Genomic DNA, 18,148 nt, shown 5'->3' on the forward strand with positions numbered 1-18,148 from the left:
CGGTTTAGATAGCGTTTCACCGTCATCTTGTTTACTCTTTTATCATTGGAGTCTTGTTGATAGATAGCCAGAATGAAGTAAAAACGAAACTATTTCTGTTAACTATTCAGAATCAGGGCCCTTACAGGCGTCTTATATCTGCTGGAATTGTCAACAAACGAGGAAAATAAAACAAAACAAAAGCAGTGATGACGACCACAACAGACATATCAGGTAAATACTCTATTGCGTAGACATGAAGTGTTGTACATATAAATTCTTTCATTTAATATTGCGTATTTCAATATGGACATGCCAGTAAGAAAACCCGTATTAGTGGTATGATATAATTATTGCTTATTTAATAGTTAAAAAACTGGAAAAATTGTTTCCCTTGTTCTATGCAGGAACTTGAAACTACAATAATGTTAGTTAATTATCTATGTTACCTTGATAATCGAGATATATATGTTTAAAATGTTTAAAAAGAAGAAAGGAGTTTATAGATAAATGCCGGTGATAAAATCAAATTAACCGGTTCTTTTATCTTCCAGTAAATAATGTTTTTCGACCTGTCTCTAAATATTCAATGTATGATGTCCATTTGTGTGATATACATAACTTGTTGCATGAACGAATGAAATATACATGCCATACACAAGAAAGTCATGTTGCTTTTACGACGACTTTGCTTCATGTGTACGTCTCTAAAAGCGTTTGATGACTTACTATAAAGCATGGTAACTCTGAAAATATTACAGGCAGCGCTTCAAAATTTTCATAAAGTATCAGTTGTTCAAAAGGAATAACTAATATCGACGGATTTGTTTACAAGCATGAAAATAGACTCTTGCTGCTGCAAGTAACTACAGTAGTATAAACGAACTTCTGTGGTATCTGAAAGGGACTTTGCAAGTACAAGTGGAACTTCGTTTATTCGATCTCGTCGGAACCGGAGAAATTTGTTCGAGTTATCATTAGTTGAGTTATTGTATAATAAACATTATACAAGGATTTTGCCGTGACCTGACGATGAGTTTGATTAAAGGATGGTGTTTGAATTATCCGAGTTTGAACGAACGGAGTTTGACTAAATATGAACTTTTTAGTTTTGCGCTGCTTGAATTTGTGAATATATTTGAAGAGTATTTTATATTAAGCATATAAGGAATCTAATAATGAAAGGGCGCATTACTATTTCAGTGTTGTCTGAGAAAGACTGTTTGCCTGATACTCCTTGGAGGAACATAACTATGCGGCGGGAACCTGAGAGACAAACAGTAATTAAATAGTTTAAAAACATGACTGCCTAAGTCAGCTTTTTATATTGTAAACATTGAATATACATATTAGCAATCTGATAACAAAAGAAAAATACTCACAGTAACTTATCATATATATGCAGTTTGAAAACAAACATAAACTTTTATCATGTTAGCAAATTGTAATCTACAATTTACATATACCTCTCAACTTAGTTATCAACCCGATTGCTTATATCATTTTCACAGATCTTATATACTTGTACAACTTGACAATCCTAGGCATTGTACAAATAGGTCGTTTATCGCTTCGATATATGATTACGACAGAACTCTTAAATGTTTGCAGCACTGAAACAAAAAGTAGACGTTCAAAATTTTTCAGACCCTTTCTGAGAATGCTACTATTTTCGAGGAAATTCGTATTCACAGCAAAATTGTAGCGATTTTAACCTTTCTTTTTTTTTTTATTTTGATAATTTATTTAGGGTACGTAACCCACCCAAACAACGCATCTGATAAAGTATTAAAACGCTGTATCAGTGCAAACACATCAGAAGTAATTAACAATATTAAATGTAATTAAACATTCGGAGGCTAAGAACTAAAGTTATGATAAACTAGGCATAAGGTTCCTTCTTTATAAAATGACAACATGAGTACATTTCCTACAACTAATACGTCTGCATGCGCAAAGTATGTATAAGGTCATTATCTAAATTGATACTTTAAAACAAAGAAATGGAACAATTATAGCTTATTAAAATGATAAGTATCAAAAATACATAAACGTATATCATTAATATCAACATTTATATTTATAGGTACATAATGAAGATGAGATGAATCAAGAGTCACAGCCATATTGGGAACGAGCTAGTCACAAAGTACCCCAAAGTTCTTCAGGAAGAGCCTTTGCCCTGTTCATGTGTGGAATATGCCTTGCTATGTTTGGTCTGACGACACTCGGCGTTTTATTTGAACTTTGTGGATTTTGCATTCTCCTCTGGTAAAATATGTTTACAACTAGATTAACGTTATTTCAGCACTATATATCTTTCATGAGGAAAATAACTATGAATCTATGGGCCTCCGTCGCCGAGCTGCCTCTTGTTGGTTCGAAACCTCGCCCGGCATGCAAAATTATTTCATGAAAATAATTATGAATCTATGGGCCTCCGTGGCCGAGCTGCTTCTTGTTGGTTTGAAACCTCGCCCGGCATGCAGAATTATTTCATGAAAGTAAGTCATCAAACTGGCTTAAGGAAATTCGGTGGCTCTACCAAACTCTCCGCCAATGCCAGAACCTTGTTCGGAAGGGCACATACTGTCTTCTTCCGCCATGGAAGCTTGAAAGTCACCATGTGACTTATATCTGTGCCGGTGTGACGTTAAAAATAAGGAAAATATGAAATCATAAACGTTCTATTTTTTGTAAAGTGCAAAGAAGCATAATAAATATGAACTTGGTCGTATACATAAGATATTGTAAGTTTTAATGCGGCATGATTTACTCTACATTACACTTCTTAGTAATTGTTTTTCAACGACCTACCTAGGCTTTTTCTTTACTAATCATTCCGTGGTTATGTCCCCTTTGAACGCCTTGTATTTGTTTGCACTGTGTTACTTTTTGAGTTGTTGTTGATTAGTTGTAGTAGCCTGCTAAAGATGTGTGCATCAGCTGTGTTAAATGTGTCATCAGCTTAGATATGGTACGCGCTTTCTTTGTGTATTAACGTCTGCAGAAGCTCAGGTTTGCTTTTTTCGTTAGCAAAGGTAGAGACCACTTACATATCCCAAGGACTATTCTTGGGTAAAAACATCTCACTCAGACTTAATGAACCGTTTTCAAGGTGATGACTTTATGATTCCGAAACTATTTGAATTTACCATTCTGGTTGTTCTTAGAAACTTTTCTTAAATATCAATAGCCGCATTGCACAAATGGTGATAACGCGATGATACGATGGTGAAAACGCAGTGACAGGATGGTGAAAACGCGATGGTACGATCATGAAAACGCGATGGTATGATGACGAAAACGCACTGGAACGATGATACGATGGTAAAAACGCGATTCTACAATGATGTAAACGCGATATTACATCGACATTTTACCGTCGTACCATCGAATCATCGCGATTTCATCATCGTGCCATCGCGTTTTCACCAGCGTATCATCGTTGTTTCATCATCGTGCCATCACACCATCGCGGTTTAGGATTCAATAAAATGTCACAATTGTCCAAACGGAACACCGTACTTTCATGAACAACGTTTTTGTCTGAACTATTTGGTTACGGAATCGGAATGATCTACTCCCAAAATTTATATACATTGTATAAGAGATATAAACATATCGCTTAGGCCTAAAAAATCCTTTGTTTCCGATAACATGCTCAAAAAATTAGGGGTGGTAGGTCGCATTTTTTTTTTTTTTGGATTTTTTTTTATCGTGAGATTTTCGGAAATTATTTTTGTGTCCAAAAATGAATATGAATAAGGGGTTATGCCTTTAGAGCATCAGTAAGTTGATTTCTGATACCACTGACCATGTTTTAAGCATAAACATGTACAGTTTTGCAACATTTTGTTAAAAAGTTGAAAAAAACCCATCTCCAAGGCCATATAAACATTTAGGGCCGGGCAAAAATTAGGGTAGGTCGGGATACCGGAAACGGACAACATTTGTTACGCCTTACTACTCCTCAGCATCGTTGAAATGATCCATGTAAAAGACAATCGTTCGTTGGATTCAATATATACAAGGTTGGGGGCCATTTAGACTTCGGACAGGAGTGTGGGCCTGACATTTTTCTTGGAGCTAAGAATTTGTTATTTCTTTAATATGAAAGTCGGAATATTTCTTTTCGAATTTGAAGGCCAGAGTGTTTTTCTTAAAGCAAATCAAAAACAATTGTTTTATTTTTCAAAATACTTTTATTCACGACAAAGATATAATTTTGTATTGCATAATCTGCTAGAATACATAAAGTACATAAAATAGCTTCTTGCAAGTCACTTTGAGTTTCGTATAAGAAGCAATTCAGTCATATACAATAAGCAAATAGGTTAAAATGGACCTGTTATTATTGCATGTATAAAAATTATATGCCTGATACCTTAAACATAAATGAGGTAGCAGAGGCGTAGTCAGTCACAAATAGATGGTCATTTGCAAATTACTGGAATTTGTGGGTGCATACCCCTCATAAAAAAATGAATTGTAGAACGTACATTTGAAAATATAATTTTTAACTTTTATAATTGGTATAGAAAATATGCTCATGTAAATCAAAAGCATAGCCGAGCCTTTGGACTTATAGGTAGCTATGCCAATGGCTACCCTTTAAACACACGTACGGCTGAGTGAACCGACGTAAATTCGGGAAAAATGTTTGATATAACGTCATGCAACCTTCGGCTATTTATTCATTAGAAACTTTATAAGAGCTAGTAGAACACGAAATGACCACCCTTGATAATTCAATAATTGCCCAAGGAACAGAAATCATTTGGTCACTGTACACAAAATTTCTACTCTTCTGGTTTGACCTATTGACCACAAAATCAAAAAGGGTCATCTGCTGGTCATGATCAACCACTCTATCAAGTTTCGTGATCCTAGGCCCAAGCGTTCTCAAGTTTTCGTCCTGAAACGGTTTAACTGTTCCGGGTAATATTACATTGGCCTCTGGCCTACTGAACTAAAAGAATCAACAGGGGTGGGTTGGGTGGGGGTCATAACTGGTCATGACCAACCTCTCTATAAACTTTCATGATCCTAGGCCTAAGCATTCTTGAGTTATCATCCGGAAACCATTTAACTGTTCTGGGTCACTGGGACCTTGACCTTGGACCTACTGACCTCAAAATCAATATGGGTCATCTGCTGATTACACTCAACCTCTCTACCAAGTTTCGTGATCTAGACCCAAGCGTTCTCAAGTAATCATTCAGAAATGGTTTAATTGTTCCAGGTCATTGTGACCTTGAGCTTTGACCTACCAGCCTCAAAATCAATAGTGGTCATCTGTTGATCATCATCAACCTCCCTATAAATTTTCTTAATCCTAGGCGCAAGCATTCTCAAGTTATCGTCCGGAAATTGTTTAACTGTTCCTGGTCACTGTGACCTTGATCTTTGACTTTCTGACCTCAAAATCAATGGGAGGCATCTGCTAGTCATAATCAACTTCCCTATTAACATTCATGATCCTGGATCCAAGCATTCTTGAGTTATAGTCCGGAAACCGTTTAACTGTTCTGGATCACTGTGACCTTGATCTTTAATCCACTGATTCCAAAATCAATACAAGTCATCTGCTGATCATGACCAACATTCCTGTCAAATTTCATGATCCTAGGTCAAATCGTTCTTGAGTTATCATCCGGAAACCGTTTAACTCTTTCGGGCCACTGTGACCTTGAACTTTGATCTACTGATCTCAAAATTAATAGGGATCATCTGCTACTCATGACCAAACTTTTTGTTAACTTTTATAATCCTAGGCCTAATAATTCTTGATTTATCATCCGGAAACCGTTTAAAAATTCAGGGTCACTATGATCTTAACCTTTGACCTACTAATCTCAAAATTAATAGGGGTCATTTGCTGGTAATGGCCAACCTGCCTATCAACTTTCATGATTCTAAGCCCAAGCGTTCTTGGGTTATCATCCGGAAATGGAATGGTCTACATACCGACAGACCGACCGACCGACCGACATCTGCAAAACACTATAACCCTCCTTCTTTGAAGGGGGCATAATAAGCCACATAAGTTGACATTATATATAACATCTGTGTTAACAAGAGGGACGCCATTCTGAGAAGAAACAAATATAGCATACTGAAAATCTTAGTCATAAATATCGCGCTCAAGAGATATCAATTTTTCAAGGATATCTGCTAACAATTACTAAAGATAGTAATCTTCCAAAGATATCTACACTCATACAAGCGTATCTAGAGACAGTCTATAATAATAAGAGATCTTTTAAGGATATCTAAACAAAGTAGCATCATACGATCTCAACAATAGGTCAACATACAGTAACTGAAAGTAGTGAGTTTAGCGGTTTAAAATAAAAACAAAACAATTGTACATTGAATCCTATTTAACAAAAAAACAACAAACAAACAAAAAACAACAACAACAAAAAAGTTAGTAGTTAGTTACCTTACACAAGATCTTTATTATTTCTTATTGAAAGTTTGTGCCCTGATTGGAATGTTAGATCGTTGGTATTCCGTAGTGAACTACGAAATAAATGTAAAATGCACTTGCTGTTGTCCTAGCTCTTTGTTTTATGGTGCAGTGATCAGTTATAACCAAAATGTTTGAAATGTGTCTATATTTTATAGTTGTCTATATCTAATGTTAAGTAATATCCATGTATAGTAGTTCCAGTTGATATGCTGTTGAGATACTTAGTATTGTTCAATGGTGCCAAGGAATTGGTTTTTGATTTCCGCTTGAGACAAAGATTACATTTCGATATCCAATTGTCAACATCCACAGGCAATCTTTGCCCTCAAAAATATTTCACCTAAAATGTTCCTCTAATGTTTTGCTAAAACTTATCAGGCCGTCTAAGTAGAGGACGCAGATTTTCCTATAAGCATTCTTCCATCAGTCTTTGGCACGTAACTGAAGAATAAGCAAGTTCAAATACCATTTTATTATAAAAAAAAAAGCCTAAAGGACTAAAGTAAAACCTGTTATATGTATGATTTTCAATTGTTTTTGGTAATAGCCTGCCTTTTGATCATTGTACTAAAGCAGTTACTGCCTTTTAACACTTTCAAAACTTTCTAGGAATATGAAACCTTTTATTCGTTCAACATTTATAACTCACACACATCCTGATTGTCCCATTCCCATTTTCCTTTTATTTACCGACACAACATTAAGCACTATAGTGAATTCGATTTTCGGGTGATACCTACAGCTAACAAATGTTCTAGGTGTTTTTGACTTTCATTGATTTTTATTTGAGGCTACAGTTTAAATCGGGTCTCATCTTGTGAATATCTATGTGCTTAAGACGAATCTGCTTTATTTGTTAAGTCTGTTCTTGAGTTAGTTGTTTACTATCATTTATGTGAAGATCATCAATGATTATATTATCAGCTTTATTTTCTTCTAACCTGTCAAATACGTATTGGTCAACTGGTATAACCTGCAACTCTCCAATAATAGCTATTGGTTCTATCATCACATTTTTTGTCTTCAAGTTGGTAATATTGATGGTAGCTTCTTTATTTTTATCATTGATAAACAACGTCAAGAGTTAAACCTAGGAATGATGATATACTTGAACCTTCTGTTTATTGTTTGATGGCTAAAGTGCTTCTATATTCTGTTATTAGTTCCTGAATTATACTTGTTCCAATGATAAGAGGACTCTTGGAGGAGTATATTGTATCTGGTGTTATTAGAAACAAATACTCATGTGGTTGGGATTTCGGCAAGCCACTATTAACTTGTAATTCTGATTCAACATATCAAAGGTATGGAAAACTTTGTGCAATAGCGCGTTCAATGTGTAACAGATTTCTGTGAGGTCGCATTTAAATATATGTCTCGTTTATACCAAGAAATGATTTGCTGATCACTCCTAAACAACTTTCACTATCAAATAGAGCTGTAATTGTTACTTTGTTGATGTTTACTTGTGCATCATTTATATTCCCTTTTCATTTGGGATAATTATATTTAGTGCTCTGGTCAGATCCCCCGACTGGATAACTTAGAACTTACTTTTTGGGGCAGTTCAAAGCTTATTGCCCTCTTTGGTTGCTGTGGTAGCATGTTGTGTACGGTCTCATGTAACAGATTCTTGTTATATGCCCTTTCCTGTTACCACTGTAACAAGTTGGTTGCATGGTACTATTTCGATTGGTCTTCTTAAGACGTCACCTCTGCTTCTACCTGATCTCATAGGCCTTCCTCCATCTTTATTGCCCCTTTATCTATTGGAACATCTATGTCCAAATGGTCTTTTAACGGAACTGGAAATTTTCTTCGTCCAACTATGTCGATTCTCGCATTTCTTCCATACTGCCTTTACTTTTTTCAGTTTTGAGTAACCGGCCTTCCTGTTTACGAAAGCTACCTTGCAAGTTTTCCTATCAACCACTGATTTCAGATCAGCTTCAGTTTGTCTTAAATCTATAATAATTATAGACGGTGACGCATTTGAAGGCAGCTGATGTTAACTTTCTATGAGTCATTGTTCAAAATTCCGTATTCACTTCTTTAAAGACCATTAAGTTCTACAGCTTTGTTGAACCTTTTTTTTCTAATTTGGATGTATAACTTGTAATTGTTTTATGCCCTTTTTGTTATTCAAATTGCTAAGTATGCTTTCGCGGGTTTCATTCCATTCACTGTCAACAATCTTCAGTGCTTCAATCTATCTAATATAATAGTTGACTTTGCTATCAGTATTTCATTTATTTTGTTCACTTTGTCCTCAACCTTTCAATATATTCAGTTGATATATATTTTTACCTTTATAATCTATCTAATACTAATAATATCTGTCATGTGTTTGTGAATCGGATAGAAATATCGGTCCCGAGGGCACCTGCGCATTGGACGGTAACAGTCTAGCGCCCTTGTGCAGGTGGCTGAGGGACGGATATTTTTCTATCCGATTTGTAAACACATGATTGATATTTTACATGTATAAGCGTTCTATTCTGGCAGATATTTTTTGCAAACCTTATTTTACAATACGATAAAATAAAATAAGTAAAGCAAATAGAAATGCACTCTATTTTGTAGTAGAGTATGCACATAAAAGCGCGGGAAAGTAACGTCCGTAAGCAGAAGTGACCTCATGACGTTTCAGTAATGCACAATAACAAAGTTCCCATTTAGTTTTATTATGTTCATACCGTAATATAACGTATTTTGAATCGAGAAAGATATTACAAGGAAGAGAGAGAAACTATCAAGGTACCTGATTTTTTCGTATGTTACATATTCAATGCATGAATCACTAGTTGTCATAACAGCACGAGAGCCAATCTGGCATGGTGGATGCCTGATGGGCTTTGTCGGCACGGGGTAAATCACCGGAACGCTAGTCCGGTGTGCCAGACAATTGAATCTGTTTAGTTTACTTTGCTATCAGCCTTTATATATATACTTCACTTTACTTTTCCACTTCAATCTGTTTACTTCACCCTGCTTTCAACACGTCAATCAATTTTAGTCATTTTGCCGTAATACCTCCATCTGTCTACTTCACATTGACTTTAACCCACCGATCATATCTGCGGATGTCTCTAAATTGTTTTGTGTTTTGGTTTTTGTTTGTAACGGGGGTCGAGGGCGTGAACGGTATCATCTATTTCTACTATCGACCATTAACAGGCTCAGTCAAACCGAGCCTGCATCGTTTTCGTTTTTTGTCCTGTTGAGCGACCTGTGAAGTTTCCACTTTTTCTATTTTACTCTAAAAACAAAACTGGGATCCAAGTTTTGAGAACATATGAAGGCATTTATAAATAACCAAAACAATAGCTTATTTCAAAGAGAACTCACAGAACTTGTCTGTCGAGTACTTGATATTTCAAGTGAAAGATATTTAAAAGGATTAAAGGGATTTCTGAAGTCTGATTAACAAGTTTGTCAAGAACTGAAGTTGTGTTTTAAAAACATTTATTGTGTTGCAGTGAGCCCGTTCTTTTCGGCCTTTCAACGAGAATACCTTATATTGGGGCATTGGTTTCTGCTGCTAAGGCAAAGCAGGTAAGAATTAACAACTTTTGTTAGAAAGTCATACTTAAAGATTTCACATATTTGGTCAATGATTTTACAGAAGTATGGAAAATCCACAGCACTGAGAAAAATAAAAATTGACGCAGTTTAAATAGGAATACCACTGGGGAGTTTAAACTGGTTAATGGTAAACAAAATATCGCTAATAATCCACTGTGTTCAAAAGTTACAAGGAAGTGAGAATAGTTATCTCAACCAGATCGATCCAATACATTTATGGATAACAAAATGTTTCTGTATTTTACTGTAGAGAGCAATAACCTAACGAATCAAATAGGTAGATTTTCGGTAACTTTACAAAAGGAATTGCAACTGCGTCTATATTAAGCAAACTTTATCCATTTTGTTAAATTTTCCTTTTTTATGTTGACTTAAAGATTGTGACAAGATGATCGAAAAGGGAACAGAACCTGTCTGAACAATTCAACACTCGGTAAAATATTTACTAGTTTATTTACAAGAATGAATGTGTACAAACCAGCAAAGAAAAAACAAGAAATATTAATTAATGAAGAAAGAAACAAATGAATGTCGACCTCATTTCGTACCACAGAGTTCACAGTTATAGATTGTTTAATCCCCGATCTCTTATCAAGTTTTTACATTGACGCTACAGATATTTCAGTCTCAAATTAACTAGCACGTAAAAGAATAACACAACTTAAATACTGTCCCCTCAAATCGCGAATAAGTTGACCAAATTCTGGCTCCCCATATCCCGTGTACGTATCACTTAGTTATGTCAGTCGGTACAAAGATCAACAACTTGGCTTTTGAGGCACAGCCATGGAACTAAGATCTTCAGGTCTGGGTCATTACACCCAGGCGAGATACGTTGACCACGAGTATATCACTTCCGAGACGTTACATTACCGGGAAATGTGCCTGAAAAGTTAACTTTATATGAAAGCAATCCTCAGCCTTTCATCACGCTGAAAGAAAAATAAAATCGGACCACTATTGGAAAAGATATGGCAGTTTTATGAATTTAAGAAAATGGCTTTTCATGGAGGCGGCCATATTAGTGTGTTTAAGACGTCATTTACACACTGCTGAATTCCTTATTTAGCAAATAACCTTTTAAATTGATTACTTTCATATTATTCTTGAGTGTAACATGTAAAACGTGGTAATTTCTTTCATTATAGCTGGAAAATGTAGATAAATTATTTTACAGATGTATACAGTTCAAGTATGTATTTAGAAATTTGATTAATTCGCATGTTTGTTATTGTTGCCATGGAAACAAAATGGCTGCTATTTTGACAGAATATTTAGATATTCATAACTTTCTCATTCTTAAACCGATTTTGAAAATTCTTTCACTCCTTAAAACGATGTAAGGAATCCTAGCAAATAAATTTAACATGAGAACAACATGGCCTTTCCTTTTAAAATAAACAATAAATTACTAAACGAAATAAAAAATAAAAAATAAAACATAAATAACAAGCTTCTTACATCGATCGAGCAAATAAAAATCTGCAAAAAGTGTCTAAAATTACATTTTATCAGTCGGTAATGTGGTGTGCGCTTAAATAAAACGAAATATTTTAGAGCAAACAGTTTCGGTCTCATGTTTGCATGATCGATAGAATATGATATTGCTTAAAGTATGACCCATCTAATGGTGAATATTTCTCATGTTCAAAACTTTGTTACAGCAATATTTTTTACAGTAATATACTGTATCCAGAGAGATATTTGTATACAAAATTTAGAAAACATTTACCGTGCCGTTTTTTTTTATTTATTTTTTTTTTAAAGTTTTGTATAATTCAAATCAAGCTCAAGTAGAGACAAATTTCAAAGTGATGGCCAATACACAAAACGTTCACAGAGAATTCATGTTAACATTAATTTTGTGAAAAGAAAAAGAAACGTCAAAGTATTGGTAAACTATTATAACACAACATAAAACTGTGAATATTATCATAACACAACATAAAACTGTGAATATTATCATAACACATAATTAAACTGGGAATATTATTTTTAGGGTGCTTCAGGTAAAAGGATTAAATAAAACAGAATTCTAACTCCAACATTGAAAAATTAAGGTCGAGTCTTGCCGGATTGTTTGAAATTGTGCTCACTTCGTTTAAAAATAATCTTTGGGCAGAAGTTAATCCTACCTACATTTCTTCCACAGTATGAAAATTAAAGAGTAAAGGCAAACTAGGGAACTTTTACAGCATGTAACTCAGTATTTCAAGGATGCCAAACTCTGTTCATTTTGATCAGCAAGATCACATATCAAATGAAAAACTTTACTTTTTCTAGCATCAATCAATAATAAGTCTTGAAAATAGTAAAAACTTGAAAAGTGAATATAAGGAAAATAAAACTTGGTCCCAGCGGGGCTTGAACCTCTGCTCCCTAAAACATAAAGTCAAAGTAGGTTTATTGTAGGAATTGAATACTCTTCAAAGGAGCTACACTATCACATGGGTCATACCTTAAGATCAAACTGATACGGATCTTTAATACATCAAGCTAAATAAATTAGCAATTAGCATTAAATATTCAGTATTTGTCTATAAGCATGTGACATGCAGTATTTGGCATTTAAACATTATGTTTCTTTTTGATAAATCAGTGAGTTTGCCGTTTATACTATTTTGTTGGTTGACTGGTATATAACGTATAGAAGTCATACATAATTATTATAATTTAAATTTTGTCTGGGATTACTGACCAAAAGAGTTTTCATATAATTTATAACACTCGTTTTACGTGCCTCTTTATGCAAGCAAAGAAAAAAGTTATCATATTACGTTTGTTAAGAAAATTGTGAAGTCTGAAAACATACATTTCACGTGTTCAGATCTCGGTTTATTTAAAAAAAAAAATCAATGAGAGAATATTGATACTTCACTTCTGGTTTTTATAAGTTGTGAAAGTGGGAAGCGTAAAATGGCAAAAAAGAGAAGCTATAAGTCTTTCATATACCGCATAGTATTCATTTATTCTATATACTCTCACATTTCGTTTACTGCGATAAATATGTGTTAGAGAGCGTGGACGGTAGCTTGCATTTCCACTTTCGTCCATGAACAGGGACTGCAACATTTTAGTTTGTGTTGTGTTGGGCGACCTGTGGCTTCGACTTTTCTATTTTTTTCTTATTCAAAACGATAACCACTTTTCAAAATAAACATACGCGTTCGTGAAAATATTTGAAATTTACTCACTTCTCAGTGAGATATATTCCATATTCACTCAAAACAAACAGATATCCTCTATTTTCTTTAGTTTGTATTGTATTACTAAATGAATTAGTTTTGAATACTTAAAAATTAGATATGACATGCCTGTTTATCAATATAAACAGATCCGAGATTCTCTGAAGACAGAGGCTGAGACATACGAACCGTTAAAAGATCTGTTGAGGGGCGAAGCTCATTTTCCGCACGTCAACATATTACTTCTGGGTCCTGTAGGAGCTGGAAAGTCAAGTTTCTTGAACACAATGCATTCCATCTTTCGAGATAAAATATTTAACGTAGCCAGATGTGGATCGTCAGAACACAGTCTTACAATGAAGGTTTATCTTTACGATAATATTGTTTCATAGTGCATCACTATCACTAATAAACAAGTAGTTTTTCCTGTCATATTTATGAAGCAAATATTTACAAAAACGTTTCTATGATATTTATAGCAGATTCAATGTGATGTGATCTAGTAATAAGAGATAATGGGAAGTACAAATACCTTCTTTCTTGAGACCTGTTAGATTTCCTTATAATAGATCTACAGCTTTCCTTTTTGTTTTTGCTTGTCTTACGACAGTTTACTCGTAACGATCTGATTTCAAAAAGGACAAGCGAGTTACTACAAGTTCGAATGTGGGATACACGAGGTATAGAAAATGGACAGCTGATGGAGAAGGAAAACATGAAGTATATGCTTCAAGGAAACATTCCAAATAAATTCATGGTAATTTATGATAGAAATAAATACCATAGTTGTTAAAGTGTTGAATGCTTATTTACTGAGCCTGCATATTAGCAAACAAATCTGTTATGTCTTTCTAAAACACTAGTACACCCAATTACATGTTAAGAAAATGATGTCATAGCATGAAGTATGTAAGCATATAAGAGATTGATTTTGCCTTTATAGTGAAATGTATTACTTATGTTATACTTGTTATTTGACAAGCGATAATAATTGTTATATTTACAAATATATATGTATGTGATCTTCATTAAACAAATATAAGTAGTATATTTAAAATCATAAATGTTTTCGTATGTTGATTATTTTGCTTTAAAGGATATCTAGAACTTTTAACAAATGCCTTTTGTATCTTTATGTTAATCATATGAAAAGGGTTTGTTTTAAGCTGAACCAACACACATCGATATCACCGCAAACTCCAGGGTTTATAGAATTACCGTCACTGGAAGATGTGATGCATTGTGTTGCCATAGTGATTGATGCAAGTATGGTGGACGCTGCTGACGCAATCAAAGACACAATTCGAAATATCAAAGAAATGCAGACTTTAATGAATTTATATGGTATAAAACCTTAATTTATAGTGCTACATATCTTTGTTTCATTGTTTTGATGATTTTTATTAAATTGTTACATTTGTGTATTTCCAGAATTAAACACTATATATTAAATAATTTCATGATACACACTGGTGCGTGACATGTACTGCACTAAACCATATCGGAATGAAAACATATGTGTTTTAGATGAAAATCCATTTATAAATGATAACTTTTTCAGACGTCCCGCAAGTGATAGTTTTGACAAATATTGATAAAGTATGCCAGCACACGAAGCATGACGCATGCAACGCACTGAAAAGCAAATTAATTGCAGAGACTGTAGGAAAGGTATCATTTTTTCACCATATCGATCAATAGTTAAAAGAATGAAGCATTAAATTGGTTTAAACCTGTGGAATGTCCACTTTTTCTATTTTATACCAGCCTTCGCATGATTTATCGTCTGATTTACCAGGGTGCTTAGGAATTAAATCATGAAAACGATAGCTCAAGTTATCAAACGACAAACTGTGGTGTAACAGACCGTAACAAGACGGCCTTCATAATATACATTCTAATATAAACATAGAAATACCATCCAAATCGTAATAACCAAGACGTCAACAGCGATTTCACCTCATAATTACTTTAAAGAGAATTCTCACCGGTTCCTGCATCAGGACTGTTGTTTACTGCTTTATTTCCTTGTTTGTTAATCTGGTACATAAATCGAACCAAGTAAAACATTTATACTCTTTCACCTATCATGAAGTTCTAACGATGTATCTTTTTAAATGTAGGTTTCGGATATGTTCGGACTAGCAAAGCACTGTATCTTTCCTATGAAGAATTACGAGAAGGAATGTGAATTGGACCCAAATATGGACATCCTAGCTCTTTTAGCACTTAGAGGCATTCTTAATAATGCCGATGCTTTTCTGTTCCCATACAGAAAAGAAATATTACAAAACTACGCAGCATTGACACGCTAGTGAATAAAATTTACTGTAATTGAAATTGCATTTAAACATATACTAATTAATAAGCCTTTCAATTATCGATATGAATAATTCGAAAAGTTTTTATACTTTCAAAGTATGTTAAAGATTTGATTAAACTTTCATTCTTACATATGTAATTGAAACTGAGTGAATTCTTGCAATAAAAAAGATTGCTTTGCCAGGTGAATTTATAACATCGGCTATAAACACATGTGTTAGAATATGGGCACATGGGAAAAGCAGTAACTAACAACATGCTTGCATTCATTTTTTTTCATAGGATAAACTTAGTACACAGCAGTAAACGGTGCTTCTTAATCATGTTAATGTGGTTTTCTATGTAAGCAGTTGTGTAGAATTAAATGCACCGTGTTACCTGTAAGCAATGACGTGTGAGAATCAGTATCAGTTACACTGCATAAAACAAAGACGAATTGGACAAACTATGACCATGGGTGAGGATAAACTAAAACTTCTTCATTTGTGCTAACGTTTTAAGATCTGGTTTACTTTCTGGTTTACTAATGTTCAGAGTACGTAGTGATTAGTAGTTGAAATTGACACGATTAGAAGAACTGGAATTGTGACTATCAAAAGTATGTACCTATTAACTACTGGAAATTATCTATTATGAAAATATGTCTATTTTTTTTACTGTCTGACCTCTGTGTTTGACCTAATGACATAATAAGCTCTTACACAACAAGACTGTTCAATCAAAAGCGTTTTCCTAGCTACTGATTAAGAATTTTTTACTCTCCGCACGACCGGCCAACCAAGCTTAACACCATAATACCCCGCCTTTCTATTGCCATTTGTCATTGCCTTTGGTCATATTATGTGAGTCATTTATAATTTACTCAGTTTATCGCAAGGGTTGAATAATAGAAAGATAATTTGTACTCTTAAATACCTTTTATTTATGATATTGATATACCTATCTTTAAATTGTTATCAGAATTAATTCAAAGAAAGAAACCACAATGTTCGTTGCTCAATATGAGGACTGTATTACATCTTCCATCTACTTGCCACCGAAATGAAGGAAAGGACATTTCTTTTATTATTTTCTTTTATAGTGGGGCCTGCCCCTATAATCTATTGTTAACGGATTGAAGCTATTGTTCTCTTTTGTTCTCTTTACAGTTAGATGGCTCTCTATTTCTTTTAAGTTGCTCGGAGAGCGGGAGCATTAGGAGAAATGTATTAGACGTATTCATTTGCTATTGGTTTTTACAACAAATAATAAAATATATTACAGTAGTAAAGATGACAAATAAAAAGAGCCGAAGTGCCGGGCTACAAGATATTCCACTTTTAGATTGAGCACTTCGTGAATATTTTACGTATGACTTGTATAGAAACATAGAAACTGAATGTTGGAAGTCTACTTCATTCTTAGCAGTTTGGGCTATTTGGTAATGAAGTCATATTTAAAAATTATTCAAAGTTAAACGCGTCATAAAGAGTTAATTTCATTTTAATTTTTTGCAAAATATAGATAGAGTGGGTGTGGGGGCTAAGGGGTAGAAATGGGATGGGGGAGGGGTTTGAAGGGGAAAGTAAGACAAGGATGTATATACATAAGGAATGCTACGTTCCTTAATCACAGTTACACTACAACGTAAAAAAAAAAAAAAAAGACCAAACAGGGAATGCCACGTACCAAAGGGAATGCCACGTACCAAAACCGTAGTAGCGCAGGCATTCATGTACAAAAGACATACACACACACCTACACACAAGTAACTTACATAGGTAAACAGACAAGTAAGATATAACAACACTGTAGGGCACCGTCAAAGACACACAGACGCACAAGCACACAAACGCACACATATAAGCAGTAAAACATTAAACGGGCACCACCTTAGGATTCTGGCAGCCAAAATTAAGGTGAGTACGATAACTTACTCATAGTAAAGGGGGAGCGGATGACAAGGGAGAGCAATCGCAAGTGGAAAGGATGGGGGCGATAGGGGAGTGAGGAGAAAGAGGAAAGAAACGCTAGCAACAAACAAGACAACATACAAGTGTTAATAAGTGAAAACAATTTTTAGAACTTATCCGAATCGACTTGAAGAATATATTTATCATCTTGATGGAATAACTTATATGAAATTGGACGCTGCCGATCCAAATCTTACGGGGTTATTGCGGTCCTTTCCTCGGAAATGCTCATATTAAATTGTAAATCGTGGAAACGGATCATGAAATGCTCCACGAGCGACTTCCGAGACTAAAAATATAACATAATCTGAAATGTAGATCCCTCAGAAGCATCGAGAACAAGGCAAACAGTGAAAATTGCAGACTCGGTTTGATTGAGTTTTTTCATGTTCAGCAATGGAAAATGAAACACTGCCCACGCCCTCTAGCACCGGCTTAAGCAGTATTCAATCTTCAAATCTAAATGAGTTGAAATCAATGATTCCGAAGGACAAGAAAATATAACAACACTGAGATAATACCCATTCATTTTAAGGATACCTTTTGTAATATCTATAATGATATCATATATTATAATTTTATATCATAAAATGCGTTTAGAATTATCAAAAAGTGATAAATAGAAATCTGTACTTTTTATATTATCA

The 18,148-nt window shown here is 34.3% G+C and overlaps 2 protein-coding genes across 2 annotated transcripts in view; both read left to right on the forward strand.

Annotated features, from left to right (window-relative positions):
• LOC123523913 (uncharacterized) overlaps positions 1–18,148 on the forward strand; it is a 356,017-nt gene that overhangs the window by 14,319 nt on the left and 323,550 nt on the right. The window lies entirely within an intron of this gene.
• On the forward strand, positions 28–16,192 carry LOC128555809 (interferon-induced protein 44-like). The gene is made up of 9 exons (XM_053539428.1): positions 28–213; positions 1,183–1,259; positions 2,066–2,250; positions 9,937–10,012; positions 13,377–13,589; positions 13,838–13,984; positions 14,394–14,571; positions 14,789–14,898; positions 15,351–16,192. Exons 1-9 carry the CDS (start codon positions 189–191, stop codon positions 15,540–15,542), a joined length of 1,203 nt encoding a protein of 400 aa, XP_053395403.1. The 5' UTR covers positions 28–188; the 3' UTR covers positions 15,543–16,192.

The sequence above is a fragment of the Mercenaria mercenaria genome, chromosome 3 (genome assembly GCF_021730395.1).
Source record: "Mercenaria mercenaria strain notata chromosome 3, MADL_Memer_1, whole genome shotgun sequence".
NCBI classification, from domain to species: domain Eukaryota; kingdom Metazoa; phylum Mollusca; class Bivalvia; order Venerida; family Veneridae; genus Mercenaria; species Mercenaria mercenaria.